The 16,339-nt window shown below is 42.5% G+C and overlaps 1 protein-coding gene across 3 annotated transcripts in view; it reads left to right on the forward strand.

Annotated features, from left to right (window-relative positions):
* The window catches only part of ABCC4 (ATP binding cassette subfamily C member 4 (PEL blood group)), a 147,607-nt gene that overhangs the window by 40,155 nt on the left and 91,113 nt on the right, over nucleotides 1–16,339 (forward strand). For all 3 annotated transcript variants that reach the window (XR_014563384.1, XM_083735200.1, XM_083735199.1), the window contains exons 12-17: nucleotides 1,893–1,987; nucleotides 2,890–2,976; nucleotides 6,207–6,303; nucleotides 9,670–9,885; nucleotides 12,063–12,203; nucleotides 14,356–14,393. Coding sequence is in view for 2 of the 3 variants with exons in the window: in XM_083735200.1 (XP_083591326.1) it covers nucleotides 1,893–1,987; nucleotides 2,890–2,976; nucleotides 6,207–6,303; nucleotides 9,670–9,885; nucleotides 12,063–12,203; nucleotides 14,356–14,393 (674 nt within the window). In the remaining variant the exon portion in view is untranslated. The remainder of the gene's footprint in view (nucleotides 1–1,892; nucleotides 1,988–2,889; nucleotides 2,977–6,206; nucleotides 6,304–9,669; nucleotides 9,886–12,062; nucleotides 12,204–14,355; nucleotides 14,394–16,339) is intronic.

Below are 16,339 nucleotides of genomic sequence, written 5' to 3' on the forward strand. Positions count from 1 at the left end.
TTGAGGGGGCTCGGGCCCCCTCAGGCCCCATGGAGTCGGCGCCTATGGAGGGAGCATTTACAAGTAAAATTATCAGTAGCAATTTGCTTGACATTACTGAACCTACTGTGGCAGGAAAAAGTAATTTTGGTGGACCACACGTATTGGCACATAAATACCTCTGTGTTTTCAGTAAGTTCTCATTAATGGATGGCTGATCATACTTTAAGGGACAAGGGTGGTGGTGTGGTCTAAACCACTGAGCCTCTTGGGCTTGCTGATCAGAAGGTTGGCGGTTCGAATCACCGCGACAGGGTGAGCTGCTGTTTGCTCTGTCCCAGCTTCTTCCAACCTATCAGTTCAAAAGCATGCCAGTGCAAGTAGATAAATAGGTACCGCTGCAGAGAGAAGGTAAATGGTGTTTCTGTGTGCTCTGGTTTTCATCACGGTGTCCCGTTGTGCTAGAAGTGGTTTAGTCATGCTGGCCACATGACCCAGAAAGCTGTCGGTGGCTAAACGCCAGCTTAATCGGCCTGAAAGCGAGATGAGCACCACAACCCCATAGTCGCCTTTGACTGGACTCAACCACCCATGAGTCCTTTTTTACCTTAATTGATGGCTGATCATACTTTAAGTTTGGTTACAGTATATATGCTAGAACAGCTTTTAAAGTCATCTCTGTTTGCTGTTTAAACAAGAAAACTCCAAGAGAAAATAATGTACGTGAGATCTTTCACACTGTCCTGATTATAGGAGTGAAATTTGGAATGGCAAAGGTTATTATTAATATTACAGCCATGAAATAGTGCTGTTGGCTCCTTAGGGTGGCATCTAAAGCGAGAGAATGCTTCAGAGCATTTCAGCTCTGACTGAGAAGACCCTTTTCTTTGATTTGGCAGGTGTGATGTAGAAGGGGACACTGAACCAGATTAGCTAAGAGACATGCATTTTGCTTGGCAGCTTGAGAAGTATTATGCAGTGGATCCAATATATGGTGTGTTATGATGCTACTATCAGTGGAAAGATAGCGGGGAAAGCAGACAGTTTAAAAGCTTTTGCAAATCACGCTTGTTTTTCTTTGAAACACAGTTGATACCTTTTTCTAATCTTGCGTGGCAGTATTAAAACATTCATCACCTTCTAAAATTCAGATTCAAGTTCTGTGGTGTTTATAAAGGATATAAAACACATTTCTTGAAAGGGGAGAAAAATCTCTCACAACATTTGAAGCTTAGTAAACTGTTGCCTTTAATGTGATGTACATTGGCTTTTATCCAAAGCTCTTTCATGAATGAGCATAGCATTTTTTTAAAATTTAACCCTACAGTTGAGCTGTTTTAATTTGAGTAATAGGATCCTTAATCTACCCATTATGTGGACTGCTATGCAACAATAATTTTGTTTTAATACATGTTGAAGCATCAAGTAGACTGGGAAATTTTATTAGACAGCTTTATTTTAAAAAGGTAGCACATAGTTCCATGCCATCTGGTGTTTTTTTTTTTGGTAACAATGTGATTTAAATTTAATAATGGAACAAATAATGAATCCACATAGCATGGCGAGTGTTCAAAGTGTGTTGTGTTAGCTCAGTAATCTTTATGACAACCCGTTGAGGTAGTTTAGTTATTACTGCTCCCATATTACAGCTGAGGAGACTGAGGCGGGAGAAAGTAGTGTGGCCTAATGGATTCCTTCTGAAGAATTTGTGTTGCTCTAAATTTCTTGATGACTTCCTTTGCTAACTCCCTCGAATTCCCTCTGCCCAGTTCTCAGTTCATTAGCTAGATTCTGCTGCTTTGAGCAATAACTTGACCATCAATGGTTCTGTTGCTCTTGGCGTTTTCAACTGACTACACAGTATGTAAAAATTACTGCAGTTCAAGCAGTAACGCCTCTTCTGTTTTTAACAGGATATGGAGCTGCTGGAAGATGGAGACCTAACAATGATAGGAGATCGAGGAGCTACACTGAGTGGGGGACAAAAAGCCAGAGTTAATCTTGCCAGGTAAAGTGGGACTTTCATTTACTAAGATAGCCTTTGGCCTGTAGGTGCCCATTTCTGCTTAGAAGTGAGGGATGGTGATAGTAACTACCTTAACGTTTATATGAAGAAGAAGAGGAGGAGGAGGAGGAGTTTGGATTTGATATCCCACCTTTCACTCCCTTTATAATTAAAAACAGATACGCTGCTAATTCATATATACTTTAAGGTGATGTACACAAATTTCAAACAGTACCAGGCAGCTATTTGGAGCAATATAAAACATCAATTTCACAACAGCCCTAGGACAAAGCAGCAGAGCAGAGTATGACAGGCAATGGATTTAAAAACCTTCTTAAAGGGGGAGATTTTAACTATCCTTAAAAGGACACAAGGAAGAAGCTGTACATTCCTTTCCTGGAAGAGCCTTCAAAGGAAACCGCCGTAGCATTTTCCCTGTGTCCGAAATACACATGTTCTTACTATGTTTTCAAACATGGCTTAAGGCAGGGAGAGGGACCCTGCTGCCCTCCAGATGTTAAATTACAAGTCCAATTATACACAACTGTTGGCCATGGTTTGAAATGGGTGCCTAAGGCTGACATCTTAATCTGAAGCCATGGTTTGGGGAGGGACAGTGTCATGTCTGCTCTGGACTGTGTGTACATGAAATAATGGAAGGTATTTAGATATATAAAAAAGAGCAGTTTTTGGTTCAAGGTGAACCAAGTGGGTTGAAGGAGAGGATTTAGATCCGGGTTACTGAGTTTCCATTTCCTGTTCCTTTCTTTAATATTGGAGTGCGGAATTTGTGGCCTTCCAAATGTTCTTTAGTCCTGCCATCCCAAGCCAGCGTAGCCAATGGATGATGTGAATTGTAATTCTTTTGGTAGTGACCTGTCTGTTATTTCTTTACATGTTTTTAGGGCTGTGTATCAAGATGCAGAAATCTACCTCTTGGATGATCCCTTGAGCGCCGTGGATGCAGAAGTTAGCAGGCATTTGTTTGAAAAGTATGTAACTTCCAAGTGTCTTTACATTTTCTTTCTGTTAAGAGTAGCACAGTACGATTTATGCCTAAATGTTCACTTTCCTGCTGCTCATTTTAAATAAACGCAAGGCAGTTGTTTAATGTGGGAGCTTTTGAAAATGCTCAAATTTAGAGTGCCTGCCCCCAAGGCAGCCATTTTGTGACCAGTGCCCATGGCACTCTCAAATTTCCAAATGTGTCCACTGGCTCAAAGAGGTTTGTGACCCCTGTCTTAAGAGACTTTCTGTCATGTGTGCATGTGTGTGAGTTGACCTTTTGTTATGCGCATGCATGGACTGGTGGTGTGTCTTACAAAAGAATGTGTTGTGTGTGCATCAGGTAAACCCTGTTTTCCGTACAGGGTGCATTTAAAAATAATGTTATCATTTCAGGTCTACCGAAGTCAAACTCTGCTGACTTACTGTTGGATATAAAGCTTGCCCTCTGCTATACACTAAACTGGTGGTGCTGCCGCTTCACAAACCACAGAATGGCACTAGAGCATAGCGGAAGGACGAGTAAGTGGCTTTTTTTATACTGCAGTGGTCTCCCTTTGCAAGCTTTTCAGTTTTGCCTTTGCAATTAGATAATGTAGGGGTATGTGAAGTGTGTCCAGAATTTGTTTTTAAAAGTTGCACGTAGGGCATCACACCTTTGCACAGGCCGTGCCGAAAGAGCAGTGCTGAATATTATTGCCACATTATTTAGTTTGAAAAGGCAATTGAAAGGCTTAAGGGCTACCCATGTATATTGTGCATTTTTGCAGCCTGGTAATAGCTGCAAACTGCACTTATGAAAAAGCCACTTACACGTTCCGTTTAGCCATAAACTCTAGTTTTGTCTCCTTTTCTAATCACCAAACTTTATGTTACTTGACCAACCAGGGCTCCTGGATCATAATACTCTTTCATAGGGGAGAAGGCGACACTCAGCCTTTCCCCTGTCCGCTAATTCTCTCCTGCCAGAACTCTTCCCCCTTTCCTGTTTCTAATCCAGTTTCTCAGGGGTCTGACACCAGAAATAATCCTGTCTGGGAATGATTTTGAATAGGTTTCGTACTTCACCCGCTCTTCCATTTGCATTACCTCAGCAAAGGAGAATTTGAGTATATGTGTTTGCTGAGGTAACGTGTAGTTCTGCCCTTTGCACGTGCTTGAGAAATGAGAAGTTTGTTAACGGATATTTTTCTACTGCAGCTTTGTGGCATTGGGCTGTGAATTACCACTGTTTGTTGTGGAGGTGCGACAGTCTATGTTGTGAGCTCAAAGCTTGCAGTCATATGAAGGGCTGTAGCTCTGTGATAGAACATTTGCTTTGCATGTAACAACAACAACAACAACAACAATATTTGTAATATTTGTATACTGCCCTTCACCCTAAGATCCCAGGGTAGTTAGCAACAGAAAAATACAAAATGAGAATGCAAAATACATCCTAAAACACAAACCAATAACCGCCCCCCCCCCACAAACACTATTTAAAAAGCTGTAGAATTTTAATCAGCCAAATGCCTGGTTGAAGAGGAATGCTTTCGCCTGTAACCTAAACATATGTAGCAAAGGAGACAGGTGAGCCACGCTGGGGAGAGCATTCCACAGCCGGGGGGGGGGGGGGCCACCGCAGAGAAGGCCCTTTCTCATGTTGCCACCCTCTGAACTTCTTGCAGAGGAGGCACACAAAGAAGGACCTCAGTTGATGATTGCAGGGTCGGGGCTGGTTCATATGGGGAGAGGCAGTCTTTGAGAAACTGTGATCCTTAGTTGTTTAAGGCTTTATAGGTCAAATCCAGTACTGCTTCGTTTCCCAACATACCTGTGTTCAGCTGGGAATGTCTCTCGCCTGAGAACCCTGGAGAGATGTTGCAAGCTAATGCAGATGGAGGTAGATAGATCCAATGGTCTGGCTCCCCATAGGGCAGCTACTTATGGTCCAAATAGGTGCACAGGTGGCATGGACTTTGTGGTAAGGTACATTGATTTTCAATTAAGTTTCCCATTTTGTAAATTGTGCACTTTCTGAGCACCAGTGCATACTAATTGTTTGCTGCAGGAGCTAAAATAATGGGTTGCCATGATACATAGGGTATACAACCTAGAACAGGGGCAGGCAACCTATGGCCCGGGTGCCGGATCTGGCCCAATGGCCTTCTCAATCCTGCCCACTGACGGTCCAGGAATCATTGTGTTTTTACATGAGTAGAATGTGTTCTTTTATTTAAAATGCATCTCTCGGTTATTTGTGGGGCCTGCCTGGTGTTTTGACATGAGTAGAATGTGTGCTTTTATTTAAAAAGCATCTCTAGGTTATTTGTTGGGCATAGGAATTTGTTCATTCCTCCCTGCCCCCCAAATATAGTCTGGCCCCCCACATGGTCTGTGGACCGGCCCACGGCTAAAAAAGGTTGCTCACCCCAGACCGAGAAGCACAACCCAAAACCTCTGGTTGAAAGCCGCACCGTGTAATCCAGCCAAAAGCCTTTTCTATTATTAAGCATATTTTGAGTTTATAGGAACGTGGGCACAATTTCACACACATAGGAGTAGGTCTAGCCACTTATACTAGAAATAAGTTTTATGTTTAATCGTTTCATATGTAAGTTAGTGTGTCTGCCATTCCTCCGATCTGCAGAAGATGGATATGTCCCAAGTTATATCCATAATTTGGAAGGAGTACTGAACTCCACTCTGATGCTAAAACCATCACAATTTCAACTAACACCAAATAACAGCAAGTAATATCCATTGCTTAGATTGTATTTGGAAATGATTCTCTGAGTGTGTGGTGTTGTTTCATTTTTCATTTTCATTTTCTGTATTGGCGTAATAATTGTGTGTTATACGTTTTAATAATAATAATAACAATAACAATAATAATACCCCCACTTTTCCAGTTTCCTCCTCTTCCACACACCATTATGACTCCTATGAAATTTAGTAGGATCAGCACCTCTTGAATCTAGAGACTATTTGAATTGAAGTTTTATATTCAGGATTTTATTTTGAACATTGTGGGATCCTCGCTACTATAACACAGCAATATTTAAACTGCTCATCTTTCATCCCAAAGGACACAACCTTTTGCTTCTCAATTTAAGACTTAAACAACAAACACGCACAAATGTTTTTAGAAAATCAGAGTTTAGTTCTCTCTCTTTTTTTAAATAATATTTATTAACAGTTTAACAGTTTAGTTCTCATCTCGTTTCTTTTGCAGGTGCATCTGTCAGGCTTTACATAAAAAGGTGACTATTTTAGTGACCCACCAGTTGCAATATCTTCAGTCTGCAAACCAGATCCTAATTTTAAAGGAGGTAGGTGGAGATAAGATTATCTCTAGAAAACTGACGGTGTGTTTTATCGGTTTATTTAGTCTGAAGAATGTTACAACAATTTATAACACAACTAAATCTGTTCCAAATGGAATAGAATAATATAACAGTGTTGGGTGGTTGTTTTTCTTTTAAAGATGTAAAGTTTTACAGGGAAGAAGGAAAATAGTTTGTTCAGCCCTGGAGTGGCTTTGTAAATACAGAGAAAGCTGAAGTACCACAGCTAATCAGCATGTTAGTTTTCATTGCACTTTTAAAAGAAAATTTGAGTGGCATTTTTCAGTAAACTCAACAAGACATACAAAATAGCGAGAGCACCAGTAAGAAAATTGTTATAAAACAGTGCAAATAATCTGAAGCCTAAAGTACAAATTATGGTTTGGGGTGGGTTTTTTTAAAAACTATTGTTCTATTACTTGCACTGATTTAAAAGAAATGTGAAAAACATCAGTTGAAAGGTGTTTAGCTGCAGTTCTTAAAGCCATTAATTTCGTGTTCTTGAGGTAGTCCCATCAACTTTGTTTTTACTAATTCAGCTGGTTTAAAATTATAAAGAAGAGGGGAGCAGAATTTGCTGCATTCTAAGCACATCTCTAAAAAAATCCCACTTGAAATTTAAGAGGATTAGAAGTTTTGTAGAGATTTTCAGTCTGATAATCAGTCTGCATGATGAGTACAGAAAATAAGGTGATAACTAATTTAGGTAGCAATCTTACGCAGAGTTTTCTAGGTGTAAATGTTTGGACTTGCTTCTCAGTAAATGTGCACAAGATTGTGCTGTTGAGGCTGCAGTCCTAGACACACTTTCTTAGGAGTAATCTCTGACACGAAGAAACAAGAAGGGCATTAATCCCAAATTCCTGTCTGTCAAAACTATTTTCCTATTCCCCCTCCCCCCCCCTAATAAAAACACACCACCTGTTTATTATTCCTTGATAGCTGGTTCCCATGCCATGCAAAGCCCTTGTTTGTTTGAAACCATGGTTTAATTGTGAAAGTGCCCCCCCCCGTGGCTTTTAACGGGCCATAAAACCCCCAGTATGGCTTTTCATGGGATATGAACCTGGAGCATGGTTTGTTAAACCAACCATAAATGGTAAGCCACAAACCTTGACAAGTCATAGTGAAGGTGTGTGGGAGACATGTTCATGATTAAGCCATAGTTTAAAATAAATGTGACATCTGAGTAGGGCTATTATTTCTCTCCAATTGTTTTTTAAAGGGATGGTGGTAAAGAGGTTATCCGGACGGCAAGGCTTGACACGAAGGGTAGTGATTTTCTATTCTCTTCTGCTGGCTTCAGTGTAGCATTTGAGTTTGCCAGTTGGCTTGTATTGCATGTCATCTGAGATTACAGAGAGACCAGGAAATTATCTGCAGAGTGATAGGATATCCTGTTCTTCCTGCGTTGTGACTATTACCATAGAGAACTGGTGCAGACATCACAATAAGCCATGGTTGTTTATCATGGCGGGTTGTGGTTACAGTGAACCCCAGTTGTTTGCATTCCAGTGACCTCGGGGAGAAGATGGGCAGTTAATCGGCTTTTGATTAACTACAGTTTAGTGTCACAGCCAAACAGTAGTTAATCTTAACCACGGTTTGTTTAAAACGAGTCTGTTTTCAAATCCGTGGTTTGAAATTGACTTGATGTTCCAAACAAAGCACAATTAAGATTAACCACACATTTGTTGGGTTAGCTGACATGACAAGTTGTAGCTAATAAAAAAAAAGGAACTCCTTACATTATCTGGGGAGAATACATGAGCTCAAGGCTCTCTGTGGCTCGTTCACATAGTGATAAACCATGGCTTATTTTGTTGTCCTATTTCAAAACTTCAAAGACGGGCAAAGAAATGATCCAATTTTCGTCCTCTTTGAAAATAACTATATGAAAAGAACTCCTAATACCTTACTTGGGGAGTGCATGGGGTGTTAGGAGAAGGGTGGCACCTCTGGTGAGGTAGTTTGTCCACCTTTGGTGCCCACCTTGCATTCAGCTTTCACCTGTGGCTCCTAGAAACTGTCAGCATGTGAAAGCAGCCACACCCCAGGACCGGTTTTGACTGGCCAGCCCAACCAGCTGAGGGTAGTTGTTGAGTGCCAATCCCTCAGTGAATAAGGGCTTCCCTTGCATTCGAAGATAGGCTCTGATGGATTGAATGGACGAGACCAATTGAGTCCAACAGTCAAGAAGGTGGTTTCTGCACGTGATGTAGAGGGAAGTGAGGGGCAGATGAGACTCATCAGCCTGGGAAGATATTTCATCTAGAAGGAAAACTCTGGTCCAAGCCTCCACTGCCTTGTGAGATATCTTCATGAGAAGAAAAGGCTGAGGAGTAAACCCCACACGAATCTGGAGTAGAGTGCCTAAGTCGGTTGGCTGGGGTATGGACATCTCCTTTCAGCAACTCCTGCAGCCAAGCTGGTGCCAAACGTATTGCTCTGCGAGGCTGAGGGCACCCCAGGACCTCTGTACACACTGCCTAGGCTTCCGCACCGAGCAGGTCACTTCAGTGCTGCTAATGCAACAGTTTGACATTAGTATTATTAGTATTATTTAGGTTTATATACCACCCTTCATCAAGGGACATGGATGGTGCTGTGGGTTAAATCAGAAGGTCGGCGGTTCAAATCCCCATGACGGGGTGAGCTCCCGTTGCTCGGTCCCTGCTCCTGCCAACCTAGCAGCTCAAAAGCACGTCAAAGTGCAAGTAGATAAATAGGTACTGCTCTGGCAGGAAGGTAAACAGCGTTTCCGTGCGCTGTTCTGGTTTGCCAGAAGCGGCTTAGTAATGCTGGCCACATGACCCAGAAGCTGTACGCTGGCTCCCTCGGCCAATAAAGCGAGATGAGCGCCGCAACCCCAGAGTCGGCCACGACTGGACCTAATGGTCAGGGGTCCCTTTACCTTATAGCACCCTTCATCAAAAGATCTCAGGGCAGTTTACATGATAAATTACCAGGTAAAACCCAAGTAAATAGTTAGAAGAAAAACAACAAAGCAATAACCCCTCCCTTCCCTTCATCCCTGGAGGATCACTCCATTGTCTCTTAAGACAGACAGGTGCCAACAACCTTACTTAGGGAAAAGAAATGATGATACATGGCTGTTGATTTACAATTTGTTAACTTTCCTTTCATTTTAATGTTTGCAGTAAATACTCGAAGGTGGTTTTCATTAAAAAAAATTAAAAACCATGTTCCCGTTACCACATTGCTGATGATTTTGGGAGTCAACAACGTATCACGTTAGACTGTAGAATTATCTAAGTTATTTGAGATGTAAATTTGTTCACTTTCTGAATATTATTTGCATTATTCGATTCTGTTTTTTTTTACTTCTAGGGTAAGGAGGTTGGGAAGGGCACTTACTCAGACTTCCTGAGATCTGGAATAGATTTTGCTTCCTTTTTGAAAAAACCTGAAGACGATGACCAGCTACCAGTTCCAGGAACTCCTGGCCACCGGTTATCCAGGATCCGAACCTTTTCCCAGTCTTCTATGTGCTCAATGGAATCTTCAGTACAGTCACAGAAAGATGGATCCGCAGAACCTCCCTCTGTGAGTACATGAGATATACGAAACACCTGGTTTTCTTAAGTAGTTATATATATAAAAAAAGATATCCCATTGTGCTGGGGATGGAAGAGTTACATTTTCAGTTTCTCATTTTCCCAGGCTAATGTCCTCTGTGTCTGCCCCGAGAGGTTTGGAGGGTGGCAACACGAGAACAGGCCTTTTCTGTGTTGGTTCCTCCTCTGTGGAATGCTCTCACCCCCCCCTCATTTTTGCAAGCATTTTTGGGTTGAAGAACAGCATCACGTTTCAGTTCACATATTGGTTTGGGAAACGCCAGTTAATTTTGCCTTGAAATGTAAACCTAACTAACTTCCTGTATCATGCGAGCTGTGAAACCAGCCAAGATGCCACAATTAAATGTTGGTTCCCATTAAAAGGTAAAGGTACCCCTGCCCATATGGGCCAGTCTTGCCAGACTCTGGGGTTGTGCGCCCATCTCACTCAAGAGGCCAGGGGCCAGCGCTGTCCGAAGACACTTCCGGGTCACGTGGCCAGCTTGACATCGCTGCTCTGGTGAGCCAGAGCTGCACACGGAAACGCCGTTTACCTTCCCGCTAGAAAGCGGTCCCTATTTATCTACTTGCACCCAAGGGTGCTTTCGAACTGTTAGGTTGGCAGGCGCTGGGACAGGAGCGCACCCCGCTGCGGGGATTCGAACTGCCGACCTTTCGATCGGCAAGCCCTAGGCGCTGAGGCTTTTACCCACAGCGCCACCCCCCTGGTTCCCATTACATGCAGCTGAAAAACATGAATACAGTCATACCTCATGTTACGTCTACTTCATGTTACGTTCTTTCAAGTTACGTCCCACGGCAACCCGGAAGTACTGGAAAGGGTTACTTCCGGGTTTCGCTGCTCGCGCATGCCCAGAAGCGCAAAATTACGTCATGCGCCTGCGCAGAAGTGGCAAATTGCAACCCGTACATGCAGAGATGTGCCGCTGCGGGTTGCACTCTTTTCATGTTGCGAACGGGTCTCCAAAACGGATCCCGCAACCAGAGGTACCACTGTAATGACTTCTGAACATTCTAGGGAATGAAGCCGTGGCTTAAAGGTCCATTATCAACTCTTGCTTGTTTGAAAACCATTAACTCTAGTATTTGATTGGGAAGCTGTGGCTGACTATGGGTTCCTGGCTTGTTTACCTGCTCACATTAAGGCACGATTGAAATGACGGAATTCTTGTGCCTAAAGTATTACATTGTGAGAATGTGGTCAGTGTGTGTCATGCTATGGATTGTTAATGCCATGGAGTTTTGCATATTTCAGATCAAAATCTTCAATGCAAAATCTGTAATAGCTGCCCTGGACTCCTCTGGGAGGAAGACCAGGACAAAAATTTAATAAACAAGTGAAGGGAACATGAAGCAGAACATTTTCATGGCTGCTGTAATGCATGTTCCTCTTATACAGTCCTTCTTGTTATTGAGCTGTTCTCATGGAAGCGTATATTTTATAGTTAATATGCAGATGTGTTAAATGGTTAAAAGGATTAATCAACTTTTTTCCCCCAATCTCTTGACAAACACAATACAGTGGTACCTTGGTTTACGAACTTAATCCATTCCGAAAGTCCGTTCTTAAACCGAAGCGTTCTTAAACCAAGGCGTGCTTTCCCATAGCAGCGTGGGACTCAATTTACAAATGGAACACACTCAACAGGAAGCAGAACGTGTTCTGCTTCCAAGGCAAAGTTCACAAACCAAAACACCTACTTCTGGGTTTGCAGCATTCTTAATTCAAGTTGTTCATAAACTAAGCTGTTCTTAAACCAAGATACCACCGTGTTGCCATGTCAGAACCTGGTTTTCTAAATTTACCTGGATACTTTGTGCCTCACTTACTTGAGAGAAGTGGTCTAATTTTTTATTTCCGATTTTAATCAGAAATAAGATTTTAAGTATTCAACCCTGGCAATCAATGGGGTGACCCATGTTGTAGCCAGATCGCCCTCACATCCAATATTCAGTTTTACTGCATAATATCATAGCTGTTAGGAATTTAATGACTTTTGCCTCTTTGTTGTTGTTATTTTAGATTACATCATTGCTCTTATGCCCAGTTCTTTAACAAATGCAGTTGTAGCTCTGGCATTTTCTTAGGCTTCTCTTGGAATAGCCATTATAACAATATTTTCTTATGCATTCTCTGCCCTGCAGATGAAACCTGTTCTAACCGCCTTGCCAGAGGAAAGCCGTTCAGAAGGGAAAATCGGCTTTAGCGTTTATAAGAAGTATTTTGCTGCTGGGACAAATTATTTTGTAATTTTTATTCTTTTGCTCCTCAACATTTTGGCACAGGTACAGTATTTGGCATCGGTGAAAGCATTATGGAAGATGTGTGCTTACAGCATTTCGGCATATGTGACTTCCTACTGTGTGTGAAAAATATTTATATTGTTGGCAAGAAATAGCCAAACTCTTTTCAAACATATCAGAGGGTTTCCCCTTTGAATTAAATGGGATTGCAAACCAGCTAGAGGCTGTTTAGTTCCATTAACTTCAATGGATTTAATTCAACAAAAGTTTATAGACTTATTCACTTGCATCTTGTCAGAGGCAATTCATTCAGTAGTAGCGCTCTGACTCACCCCACCTCAGATTTGTGTGTGTGTGTATCCTACACAATACCACCAGTCTGTATTGAGCAGGGTTACACCATACTGACTTCCTTACATCCTATTGCAAGCAACATGTTTGACTTCCAAATAGTTTTTGCCCGTGGCGGCAAGAACACCAATCGCCATCCTTTTCCTTCTTAGAGTGCACATTTCTAAGCATAGGTGTCATCTGGTAGCTCCAAGGGCCCCCCAAATTTTCAAGAAGGGGGCTGCCCTCCAACCCGCAGCAGCCGTGAACACACACCATGCAACATGCTCACCTTAAGCGCACAGCCCACATGGCATGCCAGCATCACAAGCGCATGCCTCGTGGCACGTGCGTGATGGGTCAGCACATTGCTTGACATGCACACATGACGTTTGTGCATCAAACAGTGTGCTGATGTCACTCGTGCCTGTTGCGTGGTGCCGGCCCCCTCAATCGCAAGGGCAAGGTGGTGCACTTGTTGCTAACTCAGGTTTGTGCAACAAGATCAAGTAACAGTCTACGGGCCATTTTAGGCAAAGCTCTAAGATCTAGCTTCTATATATGCTGGTAGAGAGGAATTGTGCTCATTCACCACACTGTGGGTTATGAGTCTGGTTTGGAGTGTGATATACTTGCATCCATTGAAAATAGAACAATACATTTTTTAGCTTGTTGAATTTTCAGAATCTGCTGTACAATTTGTACCTACCTGCACAAGCACACCCACCCACACCCACATTAGGGCCAACGTACAAATGTCTGGTGGTCCAGGAATGAGACAGTCATCCTTGATACAGTGGTGCCCCGCAAGACGAATGCCTCGCAAGACGGAAAACCCGCTAGACGAAAGGGTTTTCCGTTTTGGAGCTGCTTCGCAAAACGAATTTCCTATGGGCTTGCTTCGCAAGACGAAAATGTCTTGCGAGTTCCTGCGGGGGTTTTTTCCTCCCCCCCCTTTTCCCAAGCCGCTAAGCCGCTTATCAGCTGATCCGCTAAGCCGCTTATCAGCTGATCCGCTAAGCCGCTTATCAGCTGATCCACTAAGCCGCTTATCAGCTGATCCACTAAGCCACTTAACAGCTGATCTGCTAAGCCGCTAAGCTGCTTAACAGCTGATCCGCTAATCCGCTTAACAACTGATTCGCTAAGCCGCTTATCAGCTGATTCGCTAAGCCGCTTAACAGCTGATTCGCTAATCCTCGTATCATCTGATCCGCTAATCCGCTTATCAGCTGATCCGCTAAGCCGCTTATCAGCTGATCCACTAATCCCGCTAAGCCGCTAATAGCGCTAATCCGCTAAGCCTCTAATGGGCTTGCTTTGCAAGACGAACAAAACCGCAAGACGAAGAGACTCACGGAACGGATTCTTTTCGTCTTGCGAGGCACCACTGTAAGTGGGTGTGATTCAAGTGTCCAGCTGTACAATTACAGTCTCTCTGAGAAGCTCTCTTGCAGCCAGGCCACTAATAGAACTCTGTTCTACAATTACCCAATTCCCTGAACAATACTTGAGGAGATCTAGTTTTCTTGTACTTTGGGGGGCACATTTTCTAGGATAATAACGTGCTTGGTACTAAAACTATACTAATCGGTTTTCCATTCTTATATCCATCAAAAATGATTTCCACTGTTGAATTTACCTCAATGCTGCCAGCATTTTCAGCTGTACACAGTTATTTTCCATATATTCAATAAAAGTTTTCCAATCTTCTTTAAACGTGTGTTCTTCTGGTTCCCTGATTCTATACGTTAAGTCTGCAAGTTGTGCAAATTCTATCAAATTAAGTTGCCAATCTTCTTTAGTTGGGACCCCGCTCATTTTCCATTTGGGGGCTAATTCTGTTTCATTCTGTTTGTTCAAGGTTGCCTATGTGCTGCAGGACTGGTGGCTTTCTTATTGGTGAGTTGTTATTTCTTCTAAAATCTTTTAGAGCTCAATCCTAAGTAGGGAAGGTTGGAGAGTCGCTCCATTCCCGTGGTTGCACTGGCCAGGGTGGGAGTTTGGGGAGCACACCTGCCTCCCCCCCCCGCAGTTATCTCCCCCCCTTCAATTCTCTCCCACTCCAGTGTGGGGGGCGGGAAATTGTCCCACCAGTTTCAGGCTTGAGTGGGTAGGGGGCTGACCCTGGTGGCTTTCCATCAAAATAAAGGGGCGTTGGATTCCCTAGAGTGCCATATTTCAGAGACTATCACCAGCTATGCTGGTGGGAATACAGCAATCTGTAGATCTATCTGATTTTCTGGATCAATTTCAATTGGCGTTTAGGCCTGGTTTAGGCACAAAAACTGCTTTGGCCGCCCTGTATGATGACTGATCCTGGTCCAACTGCACTGGCTGCAAATTGGTTTCTGGGCCCAATTCAAGGTGCTGGTTTTGACCTATGAAGCCTTAAACGGCTCAGGACTGCAAAACCTCAAGGAGCCTCTCTTTCCATATGAAGCTACCTGGACCCTGAGGGGTAATTTTTTTTTGGGGGGGGGAGGCTATTGGGTTGTTTTTATTATGTATTTTGTGGTTTTATATCTTGATTTTATTGTGTGAACCGCCCTGAGACCCCCGGGTGTAGGGCGGTATATAAATTCAAATACTGTATTTTTCCGTGTATAAGACACTCTCATGTATAATTTTTGAGGACTCCAAACACCCCTCAGCACTACCTGTGTATAAGACGAGCCCCGATTTTAAACCTAATTTTTTGGTTTAAAAACCCCCTAGTTTTATACACAGAAAAATACGGGAATAATAATAATAATAATAATAATAATAATAATAATAATAATAATAATAATAATAATATTATCATCATCATCATCATCAGTATCCTTGTGGGCCTTTCCAAGTGCTTAGTGGGGTTCTATGGTGACACTCTGTTGGGGCAGAGTACCTATTCAACACACCAGCGGAATGTGCCAATGGAACACAAAAACAGTTCCAGGTAGGGTCAGTCCCTTGACTGACAGCATAATGTAGTCCCACAGTTTAAAGGTTACCTGCAGTTGTAATATACTGTGGGTTCTGCTCAGTCTCGCTTTGCCAGAACCTGGCATTTTGCTCAAATCCTCCCCAAGTACAAGGACAGACAGATATTTCCAAGTTTTATCTAGATGCACCAGACTCCAGCGTATGTCTTCTTCTCCCGGCAACCCACAAAGTTCATTAGATGCTGTGTGTTTTGATTTCTGCTGCTCTGGAGTGCAAGAGTCGGGGGTCTGTGGCTCAGTGCTACAGATTGCGCCTGCTTTGAGACCAGAGTCCTTGGTTCATTTTTGCATTGATAAGGATCCTGGGTAAAAGATCTCTGCTTGAGACTTTGGAGAAGCACTGAAAGTAGGAGCACCTGTCATTGGGCTCGATGAATGAATGGCCTGATGGAGAAAAGTGGTTTTATGCCTTTGTATGCCTCTTCCCTTCCAATCCTTGACTGCACGTACTGTTGCAAGGGAACAAGATATTGCCCTACTGGCAAAGATCCTTGTTAGACATGCTTAACAAATTTACCGTATTTATTTATAAATTAGCATATACTACTGTATCAAAATAAAAAATAAAAAATTGAAACTGTTTACAGCAATACCTATAATAAAAATCTGTAAAATTTTATAGAACTGTAGAATCAAGTAATTACTGCACAATTCTGCAGATCTTAAGGTTTTACTTATGTATGAAAAGAGAAGCTTTGGAAAACTTCATTTAAAACAACCTGAAGATCTGTGGATTTAGTGTGTTTCTGAATACCTGATGCTAGGGATTAAGGTTTAAGTGAGTGGGTAGGAAGTCCTGTTGCTTTCAGGTCTTCAGTAGGCTTTCCAGAAGATAGAAAGATCCACAATTCAATCCTTCTGTTA

This window comes from Podarcis gaigeae (genome assembly GCF_964106915.1).
Source record: "Podarcis gaigeae genome assembly, chromosome: 4".
Lineage (NCBI taxonomy): Eukaryota > Metazoa > Chordata > Lepidosauria > Squamata > Lacertidae > Podarcis > Podarcis gaigeae.